This window comes from Vulpes vulpes, chromosome 3 (genome assembly GCF_048418805.1).
Source record: "Vulpes vulpes isolate BD-2025 chromosome 3, VulVul3, whole genome shotgun sequence".
Taxonomy (NCBI): domain Eukaryota; kingdom Metazoa; phylum Chordata; class Mammalia; order Carnivora; family Canidae; genus Vulpes; species Vulpes vulpes.
Genome location: NC_132782.1, coordinates 21913845 through 21929839, shown reverse-complemented (window position 1 = coordinate 21929839; position 15995 = coordinate 21913845). Strand labels below are relative to the sequence as shown.

General features: G+C 39.8%; 1 protein-coding gene across 2 annotated transcripts in view; it reads left to right on the top strand.

The window, feature by feature from the left end:
* NFE2L2 (NFE2 like bZIP transcription factor 2) overlaps window positions 1-15995 on the top strand; it is a 144607-nt gene that overhangs the window by 39552 nt on the left and 89060 nt on the right. For both annotated transcript variants that reach the window (XM_025993974.2, XM_025993977.2), the window contains one exon: window positions 6639-6763. In XM_025993974.2, coding sequence (XP_025849759.1) covers window positions 6659-6763 — 105 coding nt within the window. In that variant the 5' untranslated portion in view covers window positions 6639-6658. Of the gene's footprint in view, window positions 1-6638; window positions 6764-15995 lie in introns of those variants that run through there.

Genomic DNA, 15995 nt, shown 5'->3' with positions numbered 1-15995 from the left:
GAGTGGGCACTAACTTGAGAGGCAGACTTGAGTTTCATCCTGGCTATGCCACTAACGAATGGCCTGAGACAGATCAAGTCAATTCTTTGGAAATTTTCTCATCTCTAAAAGGAGGATGGACTAGATTAGCACCTTTCAAACTGTACTCTGAGAAGCCTAAAGGATTATAAGGGAGGAGTGAGGAGGAATTAGGTGAGATTTTTGCCACGCACACTCAGACTCACCCCCCCCCCCCACATTCAACTACTGCCGGATCAAATTTGTTTTAAATATTAATCTTCAGTATAAGCTCCAAAGCTAATTAAAATTTTGAATATTATAACCAGGGAATTTGATCATCTCTACTTCTCTTTTCAACAGTATGGGAAATCATAGTCACATCTCCTGGCCCATTCCTAAAGGTCCTTTTTCTCAAACTTCCTTGTCACCAGTCTTACCCCTTCCAAGCTACTGGTCAGGTTGCCAAATAATTATTAGCCACTGCTGATTCCAGGAAAACTGAACAGTGAAATATATTATTAGTTCAAGTTCTGCCCATTGTGAGGATTATCCTTTTCCTTTGTCCCTTTGGTCTCTGAGTGAACTGTAAATGCTAGAGCAATCCCCTTCAAGCCAGTAAGAAACACTTGTAAACCAGGGTGTTAGTTTTCCCCCATCTCATTGGTCATAGTAAATACCCCCATGAAGCCATATATGTAAGGGACAGCAATCTGACATGAGTAAATGACAAGAGAATATAGGCAACTTGCTCATTAAATTTACCTGCCTTCAAAACTTGTCCAAGCCTGGTACTAGATTTACCTTTTCAACTTGGACTAAGAGTCTCAGATAACACCTGGATTATGATGACCAATTGATATTACAATCACTTGGTGTCCCAAAGTTACTTGTCACACTGGGACCCAGTAGCAAGCCTTTAAAAATTGGCAAATCTCTTCATATTGGTAAAGGGCTCAGATGTAACACTTTATCCCTCACTTTAGAATCAAAGCCATACATATTCTGGATACCATTAGACCCTTGAAATTTTTCCACTCTCTAGGTTTTACATGTATTTTAAAGGTTTCTTTTTTTTAAGATTTTATTTATTCATTCATGAGAGACAGAGAGAGGCAGAGACACAGGCAGAGGAAGAAGCAGGCTCCATGCAAGGAGCCCAATGCGGGACTCGATCCTAGGTCTCCAGGATCACGCCCTGGGCCAAAGATGGTGCTAAACCGCTGAGCCACCCAGGGATCCTCTATTTTAAAGGTTTCAAAGATGTATAATACTTTTACTCTTTTGCCCCCAATCTGCCTAGTGTTAAGAATCTAGTGAATCAATGTGATATCCGTTAAGAACCAAATAAGCAAGCTTTCTGCTTAACTGTACCCCAGCCTCAAAGGTGATCTAATCTTGTGACAAGAAGTGAAATTATACTATTATCTGTACTATATGAAAGCAAACTATTTCTGCCTTATCATTCACAATTACCATAATAAATGGCCACGTGTCCCTTTGCATGGCAGAAGGAAGATTCATGTCAGCCCTTCGAGAGTACCCAGATTTTTTTAAAACTAGGTCCAAGAACTGATTTATACCAGGAAATCGGATAATGCCTCTCTTTTCTAGACGTAAAAGTTTTTGTTTGCTTCTTAGGTATATAAATCAAGTAGAACGTTAGTGGGCTGCCCATATGCTTAGGTCTTAGGGACTCCATGACCAGCTAGTCACCTCAGAGAACCTATGGGACACATCATTCTGATTTCTACACTTACCCTACTACCTTTCAAGTTAACCACATGCCAATATTAAATGCTGCTACCTGGACTCAGGCAGTCTGGGCCCTCCCATCCCCATGTAACTCTGTAAGCCAAATTCAACTCCAGCCTTTTTCACCATCATCCCTGGTCTACAAAGAACATTTTTCAAAGCCCTTTCAATAATGCTGACCTCCCTGTATAGGTTTTTTTTTCTAAAGGCCTTTGTGAAGAATGGCTTCTGGACCTTTTTGAAAGACACAGTTGAGGTGAGTGGTTGGGTCAGAAATGATAAATCTACTCCATCATTCCTGTCTCTTGAAACTTTTTAATTTGTTCTTTTACATTTTCTTGAAGAAATTTGCATCTCAACTTCATTTTACATGAGTCACCATTATGTCCAGATTTCAGTCAACCTTTAGCAGAACAAACAGAATTATCCCCAGCTTCTCAAGCTGGAACAGTTAATCCAGAATCTCTTGTGAGCCCTATTTGTAAATCAGCCCAGGCTACAATTGTATCCTCCTCTTCTTCATCTAGCATTCTTAAAATCTATTCTAACTCACATTCCACAGATTAATTAGCAAAAACTCTTCAGTTCTTTTGGTGCTTGAGTCATCTCCTCCTGAATTTCACTTTGTAATGGGCCTCTTGAAACACACCAGAATTTAACTCTAATTAAAGATCTGGAAATATGCAGAGTAAAGAGTAGGGCATAAGTAGGCAATAAGAGTTTCTTTTAACAAATTCACAATTTGGGTTTCAGTTCATATTTTAAAATGAGAATCTAGAGATTTCCATATGTTAATCTCTTCAAGGGAAAGAGCTAACCTCAGCATACAGCTCTTGAATTCCTCATATACTTCATGCTGTTCTGTGGTAACAACAGTTAAGTCCTCCATGATCTTGTCTTCAATGCCCATCTCATTCCTGATGTTCACAGGCATTAATTTCTTTAACTACAACGAGCTATGGGCTTCCAACATCCTATCTCTGAATATTAATTGGGTTTTTATTATCTTCAAACATAATGAGTCTGGATAACTAGTCTCGTCATTTCATTAAGAGTGTTGTTTGTAACCAACTCCCCATTACCAGTTTCTGTATACGTCTGGATTTATGGTTGCAAGCATTAATAATCAACTCTAGGTAGCTTAAACAGACTGGAATTTGTTGGAAGGATACCAAGGGCTCACAAAATCTATGAGAAAGTTAAAAACCAGGCTCAGAAAATGGATATGAGTCAAAAGAGGCTGGCAACAGAAAACTTAGCCAAGAACCTCTGTAGGAACAGTCTGGTTAGAAGGTTGCCAGGATTTGGGCAAGAGCTGTTATAGGAAGAGGCTAAGCAGAGTGTTTTCAATGGCACTCCCATCACCAGACATTCTCTTCTCCTGGATTAGAGTCACTACCATCTCTGTAAATAACTTGCTAGCGCCTCTACCTTTGTATCACTCCTTCAGGATTCAGTGTCAGAATCCCACTGGACAAACCTTAGTTACATACTGATGCCCTTGCTGTCTAAAAGAGTGATGATCTGCCCTTTTATCAGTTTCCATCCTAGAAAAAGCACTGGGATATTAGGTAGCCAACACATGTGTGTGCCCATGTGCATGCACACACAGCCAGGCCACCATACTTGAGTTTATCTCTGGACTTGCTCTTCTGTTTTATTGGTCTGTTTATTTTGTTGTCACTATGACACTGTTTTAATTACAGCCATTGCATAATATTTTTTAACATCTGATAGCTCAACCCTCCCCCCTCAAAAGGTTAAAAACTTTTTTCTTGACTCTTCTCGGTGGAATATATCTCAATAAATTTCAGAACTCTTTTATCATGTTTCCAAGAATATCCCATTGGAATTTTGATTGGAATTGTATTATATTTATGAATATATTTGAAGAATAATTTAAATTTTTACAATGTTGAATCTTCTTTTCTTATCCAAGAACATGGTATATCTCTATTTTCCTTAAGCCTTCTTTTAACTCCTGGATAGTTATAGCTATCTTCACTTAGATTTGGCATACTTCTTAAGTTTACCCCTTTTTTGTTAGGGTGGCTAGAATTTGTTCCATTTATTTTCCTTTAAGAGTTTTAAGGCCTTTCTTTTGGCCTAACCAAAATCTTAACCTCTCATTATTTTACTACACAAATCTCTCAAGGATTCTAATTTCCCTACTGAGCTGATTGAATCATTAAGCTAAATTCTTCTCAGGTTTATCCTGCTTCTATTACTGAATTACATAGTATACTTTGTAGTATAAATTTGAACTTGAAAGTTAAAAGTCAGGAATGTTTCTCAGGGGAATAAATTCCAGGAAAAAAATTACCAGAATTGTATAAATTGGAAGATAGTGGCCACTGCACTAGTACTACAGTACCCCCTAGTGGACACAGAGTAAGTTTATACCAAGAAAGAATCTGGAGGGGCCTTTAGTGATCAACTAGGTCAACATTGTAGCTTCCAGATAAGCGAACTGAGGAACAAAAAGGAGAAATGAGTGGCCCAAGTTTACATGGCTGACCCAAGGCTAAAATCCAAGATTCCAAATTCTCATTTTTCTTTCTCTTCTACATCCCCTCTCCCACCACCAGTCCTCTACTTGCTTGCTTTCTTCCTTCTTTTCAACCTATTATGTATACACCTTATACACCTATTATGTAGCAGGGCACTAAGAATACAAGTATAAAAAATATTTCATCTTTGCCTTCAAATCTAGTTTTCTTTCAAGCCTACTAATTCAGGGACTGAATTTGTTAGAAAATAACCAAACAAGTATGCAGGGAAAAGTTCTTAGTCATACACAAACTGACTTACAATGTGATTAATTAATTATTGAGATTTGATTGGAAAATACATTTGCAAATGTGGATACTGCCCTTGACCACGTTCAGACCATTTCATGAAAAGAGAAGACTTTACAGATTCATAACCATGAATTCTTTTGCAAAACATGACAAAACATTGAAGGTGTTCATGCATGCCCATCACCCAATCCCAAACATTATCATTTGTGTGTACTTCATTGAGCAAATCTTTACTGAGGACCTGCATGCCAAGCCAGTACTAAGCACTGGGTTTAGTATGGTAAAGAGGACAGACACGGTTCCAAGGTTTCCGCTCTCATACAGCCTATGGTGTCGTATATGTATGTGTATAATTCTCTACCTCCCAGGAAAACTTTTTTCCACTCCAGTTTGGCAAGTTATATTTTTAGGTTACAGAAATCAGGGGGTATGTAAACGTTTTCTAAAATTATCTACCCCACTCTAAGTGTCCATAGGATTTAGGGCAAACAGGACTCAGCCCCCAAATTTACAAGCCATTAGACAAACTGATTCTCTTTTCTGAACGCTACTTGCTTCTAGAAAATGAAAGTAATATGTGTCCCTTGTGAGAGATAATAATTTATTATTATACTTATTAATACCTAAACAGAGACATTACTTCTTAAGTCAAATGCATGAATTATTTATTTCCTTTCCAAAAGTGCAGAAAAATTATTGAAAGAGAAGCATTAATATTGCTCACTTAGTTTCACCAAGAATGTCATTTTTCAGAATTAATACAGGAATATTCTCATGGTCACTGACATTTTAATTTTTAAAAATAACAATAGAGCAAAATCCTCAAACAAGGGATGCTGCTACAACAGTATATCTTTAAGGCTATTTTCTTGCATGGGGGAAACAAAGCCCTGTTATTTCAGTCTTGATGAATAAATCTGGTAAGACCTTATTTATAAGGGATCTTTTAGTAAATTGTATCTAACTTTTATCACTCCATCTATGTAATAGTTTGACAAAGGCAGGAATCATATTTTACTCAGCTTTCCCTTTTCTCTCCACCTTGCATAGGGTTAGAGCACTCTAAATGTGGCTAAGAAGACCGTATCTTATTTTATGTTATTTGACATATAAGCTGCAAGAGAAAATCTGGCATAAGTTATAGGTAAACTTACTTTGTTTTACCTGGAAGTAACAATTATCAAACAAGTCCTACTCCTATAAAATTTCTGCTAGGAAAAAAATAGTTAAATTCCCACAATCTCTACTCAAACCAAAGCAAAGCTTCAAAAATATTTAGACACAGAAGGAGGAAGATAGATCAGGGGAGAACTGGTATATTTGTGCATGGTATGCATGCAGCAGGCCAACTTCCTTTCCCTGTTGTAATATTTCCTGAAGTTTGTTCCACACACAACCAGTTCTATGAAAAGCCCAGGGCTTCAAGGTCAAATAAGTTTGGGAGATTTTGCCCAGCATTTTCTCTCTCGAAAGTTCAGTGTATGCTGGTAAATTAAAAACTATCAGAAGTTCTGCCTGTAATAAAGAAAAGTGTTTAAAATTGTTTACCTAGCATTCCCCCGAATTTATTTGACCAACATTTCACCTATAAGCAGAACTAGTAGTTTCTGTGGAACCTACAGACTTCAGGAAACTGTCTCACTGTGTTCACAGGACCTCTTTTATCTTGTTAATTCACACACACACACACACACACACACACACATCCTGGCATTTCATCTCCAAATCCTGCAGGACTGAGAATATGAGCATTTTCAGCAATATTTTAACTAGGGATACCAGTCTGGAGGTACCAGAAAATTAACACAATTGAATTTTACTTATGTAAGAAGTCCATTTGAATCCAGGAAACAGTTCCCCAGCAATGACTGAAATGTTGTCATAAAAAACAATAAACAGATCTCCAAGTCCTGTTTTGTATGTGGGAGGGACAGAGAGAGAGGGAAGAACCATAAGATTACCACCCCCAAAGCTCACTGATGTTTCGTACAGCTTCTATCAGTTAATTTACAGAATCCATTTTCCGGTTAACTCCATTTTGGAACTTCCAGTTTACCTTTGTGTGTTTCTAATTCTCCTCTCTAGATGGCAGCACAGATGAAAGAATGCCAGAAAAGCTTGGCGCCAACCGACTTCAACAGCAGCAAACAGCTATCGCCTGCCTGCTCTCAACTCACCCATCTTCTAAAAAAAAAAAAGCAGAACCTAAGGTATGATGATTACACCTTTTTCAGATACATTGAATCAATCATGTGGGAATGTAAAGAATTAATGACAAACTGATATCAATGAATGAGGAAACTGACCACTTAGCCTCTTTTCCACGCTAGCTGTTTTCTATATCTTAAGGGTAGTATCATCAGTGAGCCTGCGTAGCTTCGCAGTATGTCATATAAGCATGATCATTTGCATCATGACACTGGGGATCTGATACAGCCAAACTCCAAACTGCCTGGGTTGCTGTGAGTATTGGATTCCTTTAAGATATAAACAATGCTATTTACTGACCCTTTGTCAACCGATGCTTTGAACCCACTGTAAAATGATCCCTATGTCACCAGATGCTACGCCGAAGCTCAAGAAGTTAGTAAGAAGGTCACACTTCATGAAAAGCACGCAACTTATGGTTGAATTAATAATGCAAAGAAAAGGAGTGGATAAAGATAACCTTGTTCAAGTCAAAAAAAAAAAAAAGAAAAGGAGTGGAGCAGACTTAGAAGACCTTTATACTTTACATCAAAGCCCCACTAAGGTTTTTTTAAAACATTATTCCTCGTGGTGTTAAAAAAAACAACATTCAGCTGAGTAGATTTAAAAATCAGGTTAACAAAAAATAAAAATAAAAATAAAATAAAATAAAATAAATAAAAATCAGGTTAGCTTTACTCAACAATTCATGAATCGGGGAGCATCCCATCTAAGCAAATAGAGAGGAACTCTGAGGAGCTGTACAAAATGGAAGGCTTTTGTAGGAGCAGGGATAAGGAAAAGCACATTACCTCATCTTTCTTCAGGGGATGGCAGGGACCTATCAGGCAGATTGCCTCACTACCACTAACCAGGAAATTTCAGCCTGACTGATTCAAGGTTACATTCCTGGGAGAGGCTGAAACTGCGATTAAGTTAGGTATTAAGTATCGGTGTGGTGACATAGGCTTAGCATAAATGACTCCATTTTGAACCTGTTGTTTCTCTTTTTAACAATGGGGTCTACCAGCAAGATGTTCATAACAAAATCTGCTGACAAGGAGAACATAAGGAAGGTGCCCCTTCAACGTTTGTCATTTCAAGAGTTCAAGAGTACTCTAAAGAACACTAGACTGTTCATGCGTAATGAACTGAACAGAAGCTAAAATGTGACCAGTGCCTTTTAAGCAAACAACAACAAAAACCTCACCATGGAGAGTGAACATAACTATAGTACATAAATAAACCAACCTGAGGCCAAGTGGATTGTCATTCATATTTAAGAAAAAATCAATTTGCAGCATATCAGAGTCTTTTTTAAATTCTCCCTCCTCCTCCTCCTCCTCCTCCTCCTCCTCCTCCTCCTCCTCCTCTTCCTCTTCTTCTTCTTCTTCTTCTTCTTCTTCTTCTTCTTCTTCTTCTTTTTCTTCTTCTTCTCCTCCTCCTCCTCCTCCTCCTCCTCCTCCTCCTCTTCCTCTTCCTTCTCCTCCTCCTTAATGAAAGCAAATGTACCAGGAAATTACCCTAAACATCACATCTTTCCTTGAAGGAGTGCCTTTTAATATTCCTTGGGTTGTCATGAGTTAACTCTATGATAAGTCAGGAAATCTGCCTTTCTGAAAACAACTCCTGGTGCTCTACAGTTACTGAATGCTTTCCTCGTCAGCTCTAGCTTGGAGACAAAACTGAGTCCTAAAATGACTAGACCAAGAGGCATCGAGATAATGTAGAATATGAGGGAGTGAAGTTGAGATACTGAGTATCACCCAGCCACTGGTCTGCATCTGCATGCATCTCAAGGGCCACACCATCAAACACCATCCAGAGCTGCAGGCCAGCAGCCCTCCACTCTGGGACTTTTCCCAGAGCCAAGACCCAGCTTACTCTGAGACCCAGGACTCAAAGGTGTCACATACCCAGGACAAAGCTGAATCCTGAGAGCCCTGACCCATTAACTCTGTGACAGCTGTGCAGCTGCCAAACGTGCTATCTGTGAGACCCTTGATATTCTTGATGTGTGCCTCAAAGGGAAGTCCTTTCAAGGGGGTATATATATATACTCTATGAACTCTCCTCCTTATCCTTGATTCAGCTTCCAACTACCCCCTTTCCTCTTAAACTTTTTCTCTGTGACCTCAGGAATCCCATACTATCATCAACGAAGACTCCCAGCCTCTTCATTGGACATTCTTTAGCTTTCAAGCCCTAACAGGGCTTTCCTTGCAAGCACACTACTTTCCCTGTAGCCCTTGTAAGTGGAGCCTATTGGGTCAGGTTTCTTCTGTCAAACACTGTCATTTCCATGCATCTCAGTTCTCTGCCCTCTGAGACCCAGACTACATAGCCATCAGGTCACACTCTCTACCCCAGCTGTCATCCACTGACTGCTAGCCATGTCCTTTATTTATTAGAGATATTAGCAATGAACCCCAGTATCCCTTTTCATTCCAAGTGCTGCCAACAATCTGGCACATTTGTTATGTCCACGAGACATACTTGATCTCTCTCAGTTCCTTGATTCCACCTCTGGTTTCCTTCTCTATTCTGTTTCAATCATCTAATCCCATGGCCACCCCAAACTTGGTCATCAAGAAACCACAGCACTTCTGAACTCATGACTTTCTATTCCTTTAGTTCTTCTCCTGTGGTTATTTTTACTCTATTGGTTTTCCAAGCTTATTGGAAACTCTATCTTCCTTTTTCTCCTTATTTGTTATCCATTTTCTATCTCCTTTTCCTTCTTTACTGGAAAAAAATCCATGCTTTATAATGTTAGCCTCTGACATGTGGCCTCAGCTCCTTTGCTCCATTATTCTGTTGTTTCATCTGCCTGACGAAACTTGAAACTAGTTGTTTGCCGTGGCTATTCCTTTTCTTGGGCTGCTGGACACTGCTGGAGAAGACCACATGGTCACCCAGATTGGGCTGCCCTAAATTCAGGCTCAGCAACCTCAAGTGGGAATTCAGTACTGCCTGCAATCCTACCATATTCCCCTAACCTGCTTGCTCTTTATTTCTGAGTCACCAGATATTTCAAGAATTCCCCTTTCTTTCCAAATCTCCATGCTTGCCTTCTTTACTATTCTCTGGAGGTGGTTTTATTTTCCACTTATCAAGGGGGTGAAATAGAAGTTGGGAGATGTGAGTAGTCTCAGTTTTCGGTGCTAGCTTATCAACTTGCATCTTTCCCTACCTTGCCTCTTTCCTCAATCTCACCTCTTTATAAAGATGTTCCCTCCCTCATCTAAGGCCCATATCTTGGCCCATGCTCTGAGTCCCATCTCCTTTTGACCTCTCATTCCCCTTACTTGCAGTTATTCTCACTCTTATCTATATATTCAGCCTCTTCCACTCTATTGGTTCCTTCCTCCTAGGGTTAAAAAAAGCTCCATTCCCCCTCTATCGACAGCCTGCTCACTCCTCTCCAGCTAAACTTCTTGGAATAGTTATCTCCACTCACTGTTTCAACTTCCTCCCTTTCCATTCACTCTCCCAATCTGCATTCTCCAAGATAACCAGTTATCTCCCTGTAGCTACACTCAAGGGACACCTATCAGTTCTCTCTTTATTTGACACTTGACATGTCCTCCTTTTTTGATACTTTCTCTCCCCTGGGCATCTATGATACCACCTACATGCTCCCAGATATCTCTCTAGCCGAGACCTTTCTCTGGAGCTTCAGACCCAGACAGCTATCTTTTAGCCAGCTCTACCTGTAGGTCTTAAAAGTGAATTCATTTCCCTTCAAACATGTACTTCTTCCTGAATTTCTCCTGTGAGTGGTAGGTACTACCCTTGGACTCACTGATGCAGCGAGAAATTTGTGTATCATCCCTGACTGCTTGGTGGAGAAAGGATGGAGGTCTATGTTTGACTGTGTGTTGTGATGGGTGCAAGCTCTTCATGTAGTCTTATCTGGGTGGTCTGAATGCTGGCATGAGCTGCTAATGCCATTCTTATCTACTCTGTCAGTACTGGCAAGGCCCGGTGTGCCCTATAGGTTTTTGACCCTGCTGGCTCTGATGGGCAGTGATGAGCTGGCTGGGTGTACATGTAAGTCCCATGTACCTTCATCTTGCAGAAGGGCCATGATATTCCCCGCAACCCCAGCAAACAGTATAGAAATATCTCTTCCTTTATCTAGCACATCCACCTCCATACAGGTTATTTATTCTCCACTCATAGGACAGACAGGGAAAAAATCAGCTCATATTTACATATGTGTAAATTGCTTAATCTCATTAATTCACATGTGTGGAATTACATTAATTTCAAACAATAGAAAAATTTATTATTTAATCTCTCTCAATTTCAGTTTAATCTCTGAGTTAAAGAGCAGAGCCCAAGCAGCCTGGGTGGCTCAGTGGTTTAGCACCGCCTTCAGCCCAGGGGCATGATCCTGGAGACCTGTGATTGAGTCCCATGTCGGGCTCCCTGCATGGAGCCTGCTTCTCCCTCTGCCTGTGTTTCTGCCTCTCTTTCTCTTTGTGTCTCTCATGAATAAATAAATAAATCTTAAAAAAAAAAAAAAGCAGAGCCCTTTGTATTTCATTTATATAATGTAGAGTCTGGGTCTGTCTCAGCATCAGATTATCTCTACAATAACTAATGTACTTTCTACTCTACTAATAAGAATGGGGGGTGATATCTGTGTATGTGTTTGTGTTTGTGTGTGTGTTTGCATGTTGATTTGGTGTCAGGGTCCACAGGTTGGCAGCCCAGAGCCCAAAGAGATGAGTGAAGAGAGTACATTCCATTAATACTTCACATATTATCCTATCACATGTTCTTTCAAAATCAAATCTGATCAGGGCATTCACCTGCTAAAATCCTGTCTGTACCTTCCCATTGCCTTTAGGATAAAATCTAAACTTTTAAACTTGACTTACAAGTTAAGATTTGTTCCCAGTTTACCTCTTCCAACTCGTTTCTCACAATTTTCTCTCTTTCAATTCCATGGGCTCATCATGCTCTCTCTTGCCTCTGGACTTTCTTACATTTCTAGAAGATTTTCTCCAACTTTTCCCTATGCCTGGTTAATTCCTGAACATTCCTCTGGTCTCAGGTTAAATGCCAGCTGCCCAGGAAGTCCTCCTTGACCTTCCTCTCACCCCGAACTTTGATGTGTCCCTTCTATGTACTCTTATAACTTTCTCAGGTCATAGTGTTTATCATATTTTAATTTGTTTTATTTATTTGCTTTCTGGCTAGACTATAAATGCTTTCAAGGCAAGATTGTTTCTGTCTTGATCACTGCACACCCTCTAACACCTAGCACGTACCTGATATGTGGTAGGTGCTCAATAAATATTTGTTAAATAAGTAAATGAATGAGTAAAGAATAAATTGAACATGTAAACCATATAGTAGCTGGCTTCATTTGCACTGCCTTTCATCTTAAAGCAGGACTCAGACTTAATTGTATTTCTCTAAGAGTAAATCAGCCCCCAAAAAGAGCAGATTTGATTGAAGAATTTATGAAGAGATAGAGAGAGTTTAAATAGCAGGCATTTCTGTTCTCCCCTCTACTCTCTTTGATTTCCAGATGTTGGATCTCCCTCTCTTTTGACTCTGCCTTCCTCCCTGCTCTGTCATCCCCAACTCAGCCTCTACTTCCTTTTCTAAGGAAATCTCCCTCTGGGAGGACAATAGAGGATGAAGTGGAGACACATGAGGATAGTATCAGTGAATGCCATTTGGGAAACAATTGAATGAGGCCAGGCAGAGATGATGAAGGCCTGAATACAGGGTGCAGGCCAGGTTTTGATGACTGCAAAAGAAGGGAAGGGAAGGGAAGGGAAGGGAAGGGAAGGGAGGGAGGGAAGGAAGGAAGGAAGGAAGGAAGGAAGGAAGGAAGGAAGGAAGGAAGGGAGAAAAGAAACAAAGAGGAGGCTCATGTTGTAGAATTTTAATTTCTTACGTTAAGCAAAATGGAAAAGTGATATGCAAGAGGTGGGACTGGGACTTGGGGAAAGTAGGAAAGATTTAGAAAAAGAGAAGTGGAGAATGTCAGAGACAGGCACCTACCTTGACTGACTGAAAATTCAAAGAATCATCCTTAGTAGTGAGGGCTTATCTGGGACCAGTCACCTGACAAAGCTTGGATCAGATTTCTGAATTCTCTCCAGCACTTTCTTCTGTTTGGGAGTGGAAACAAAAAGTAAGTGGTGGATTTCATTCTGGGTAGGGATTAGGAAGACAGGAATGAATGAAGGATCAAGGGGCTGAGGGTGTCTATCAGGATCATTGCTGAAATCAACACCAATAACAGACTGAGAAGAAGGTAAGCAAGGGCTGATGGGTCCTTGACACTCTGATTACATTGATGGGTGAGAGAGCAAGAATCACAACAAGGAGGAGGACAAACAGAGAGTTCAGTGGCCCTTATAAAAATAACACCAAAATATTCCAGACATTTTCTCCATAAAATGAAAAGGTGAATGCCCCCTTTAAATCATTAACTAAACTGGCATTCAAATCTGGGCAGACTCCCCCAGGTTGGGCTGTTTCACTTTGCCAAGAATTGATAAGCTTCTGTGAACCCTCCAGGGTGAGTGAGGCATGATCCATCTTCCCTGTCTGGACAAGCTTGATCTGGCTTCCTTCCTCCTGCTAAAGCAGGCCTGAGGTATGTGACAGGATTCCGTGTCTTAGACCAATTATCACATTCCACAGTGTGGAGCTCCTGCTGATACTGCCTTTCAACTTTTAGGAGGCCCTGCTCTGACACTCCCTGGCTGAGCCCCTCACCACAGAGTGAGGAAACTGGGACCAGAATCCACATTGATCCCTACTACACAGTCTGGATAACCTGAAGCACCTCAAAATTTCTGGCCTCAGTGCCTCAAGTCCACTTCCAAGGCCTGCCTACATTTCTTCAGTCCCATCCTCCCAAGGGCAGACCATGCCACCAGTATATGCACTCCCTAGACTGAAAGCGGCCAAGGAGAGCCTTGGGGATATGCACAGATTGTGGGTGTGTGGGCTGGGGTGTCCACATGCCTGACAGTTCTTTCTCAGTCAGAGCCAGGAATGGGGAGAGAGAGGGGGTAGCTTCAGCTCTCCCCATGCCTCCATGTCCTCATGCAGAACAAAAAGGTGCCTGAAAATTACACATTCAAACTTGGCCTTCAGATCATTAAGACAAAGTTATCAAGTTAGGAAAATACAACATATTTTATTTATAGCTTTTATGTATACATATGGAATATGGACATCAATTTGCATTCTTACCCTTGGTTTCACAAATTTTAGGGGCAGTCCTGGCTCCTGTAATGCATTACTTACATGCTGTGAAGAATAGCTTGTCAAAATTATTATTCTAGGTTTATTTGACATAATAGTTAGGTCCAAAATGTATCCCAGGGATCCCTGGGTGGCGCAGCGGTTTAGCGCCTGCCTTTGGCCCAGGGCACGATCCTGGAGACCCGGGATCAAGTCCCACGTCGGGCTCCCGGTGCATGGAGTCTGCTTCTCCCTCTGCCTGTGTCTCTGCCTATCTCTCTCTCTGTGTGTGTGTGTGTGACTATCATAAATAAATAAAAATTTAAAAAAAAAATTACAAAATGTATCCCAGACAGTAAAAAATAAAGATCCTATTTGAATTTCTAAAAAGTTTTGGTACCCTAAGCACTTTCTTCAGTTTTTATATCATTTGATTGTCATTTGGTAGAGTATTTTTCCCTGTTTTACTAATGTCCATATTTAAGATAAATTTTCAAAAAGAATCAATGAACATTTTTAGCATATTCCCAGGTATGTGCAGTCATCACCACAGTCAATTTTAGGACACGTTTATCACACCCAAATGAAACCCTGTATCCATTAGAGTCACTCTTAGTTTAAGACCCTTTGCCCCAGCCCTAGGCAACAACTAATCTATTTCCTATCTCTACAAAATTGCCAATTCTGGACCTTAAATATAAATGGAATTTTATAATATGTGGTCCTCTATGACTGGCTTCTTTCACTTAGCCTAATGTTTTCAAGGTTTATCCATTGGATCAGTACTTACTTTTTTGTCAAACAATATTCCATTGTGTGGATATAACACATTTTATTTATCCATTCATCAGTTGATGGAATTTGGGCTGTTTCCACTTTTTAGATGTCATGAATAATGCTGCTGTGAACATTTGTATATGAGTTTCATATGGACATATGTTTTCATTTGTGTTGGGTTATATACCTAAAAAGGGAATTGCTGGATCATATGGCAACTCAGTGTTTAGCCTTTTGAGAAACTGCCAAACTGTTTTCCTATAAGGTTGCATCATTTTACTTTCCCACTAGCAATGTATGAAGGTTCCAATCTCTGTACTTCCTCATCAACACTTATTATTACCTGTCTTTTTTATGCTAGTCATCTTAGTGGCTATGAAGTAGTATCTCACTGTTATTTCTATTGCCGTTTTACTGAAGGCTAATGATATTGTGCATCATTTCATGAGCTTGCTTACCATCTGTATATCTCCTTTAGAGAGATATCTGTTTTGATCTTTTGTCCATTTTTAATTTGGGTTGTCTTCTCATTACTGAGTTGTAAGAATTCTTAGTGTATTCTAGATGCAACTCTTATGTCAATATATGATTTGTGAGTATTTTCTCCCATCCTGTACATTTCTTGCTCATGTTCTTTGAAACACAGAAGTTGTTAATTTTGATGAAGTCAAATTTGTCTGTTTTCTTTTGTTGCTTGTGCTTTAGGTGTCATATCTAACCAACCACTGATTAAAGTCGCAAAGATTTATCCCTGTTTTTTCCAAAGTTTTAGAGTTTTAGATCCTACATTTGGGTCTTTGCTCCATTTTGAGATAATTTTTATATTTGGTGTGAGGTAAAAGTCCAACTTTATCTTTTTGCATATAGTATTCATTATCCCAAACCGTTTATTGAAAAGACTATTCTTTCCCCCTTTGGATTATCTTGAAATCCTTGTCAACAATCAATTGATCATAAGTGTGAGGATTATGAATTTTTAAAGTACTCCTTTTCTGATATCTATAATTTCTTTTTTTTCTTTTTTAAATATTTTATTCCTTTATTTGAGAGAGAGAGAAGAGGGGGAGAGAGCATGCACAAACAAGGGGAAGTGGTGGAGGGAAAGGGAGAAGCAGAGTTCCCACTGAGCAGGGATCTCAGTGCAGAGCTCAATCCCAGGACCCCGAGATTATAACCTGAGCCAAAGGCAGATGCTTAACCAACTGAGCCACCCAGGTGCCCCTATAATTTCTTTTCTAAAGGAATATGCAATAG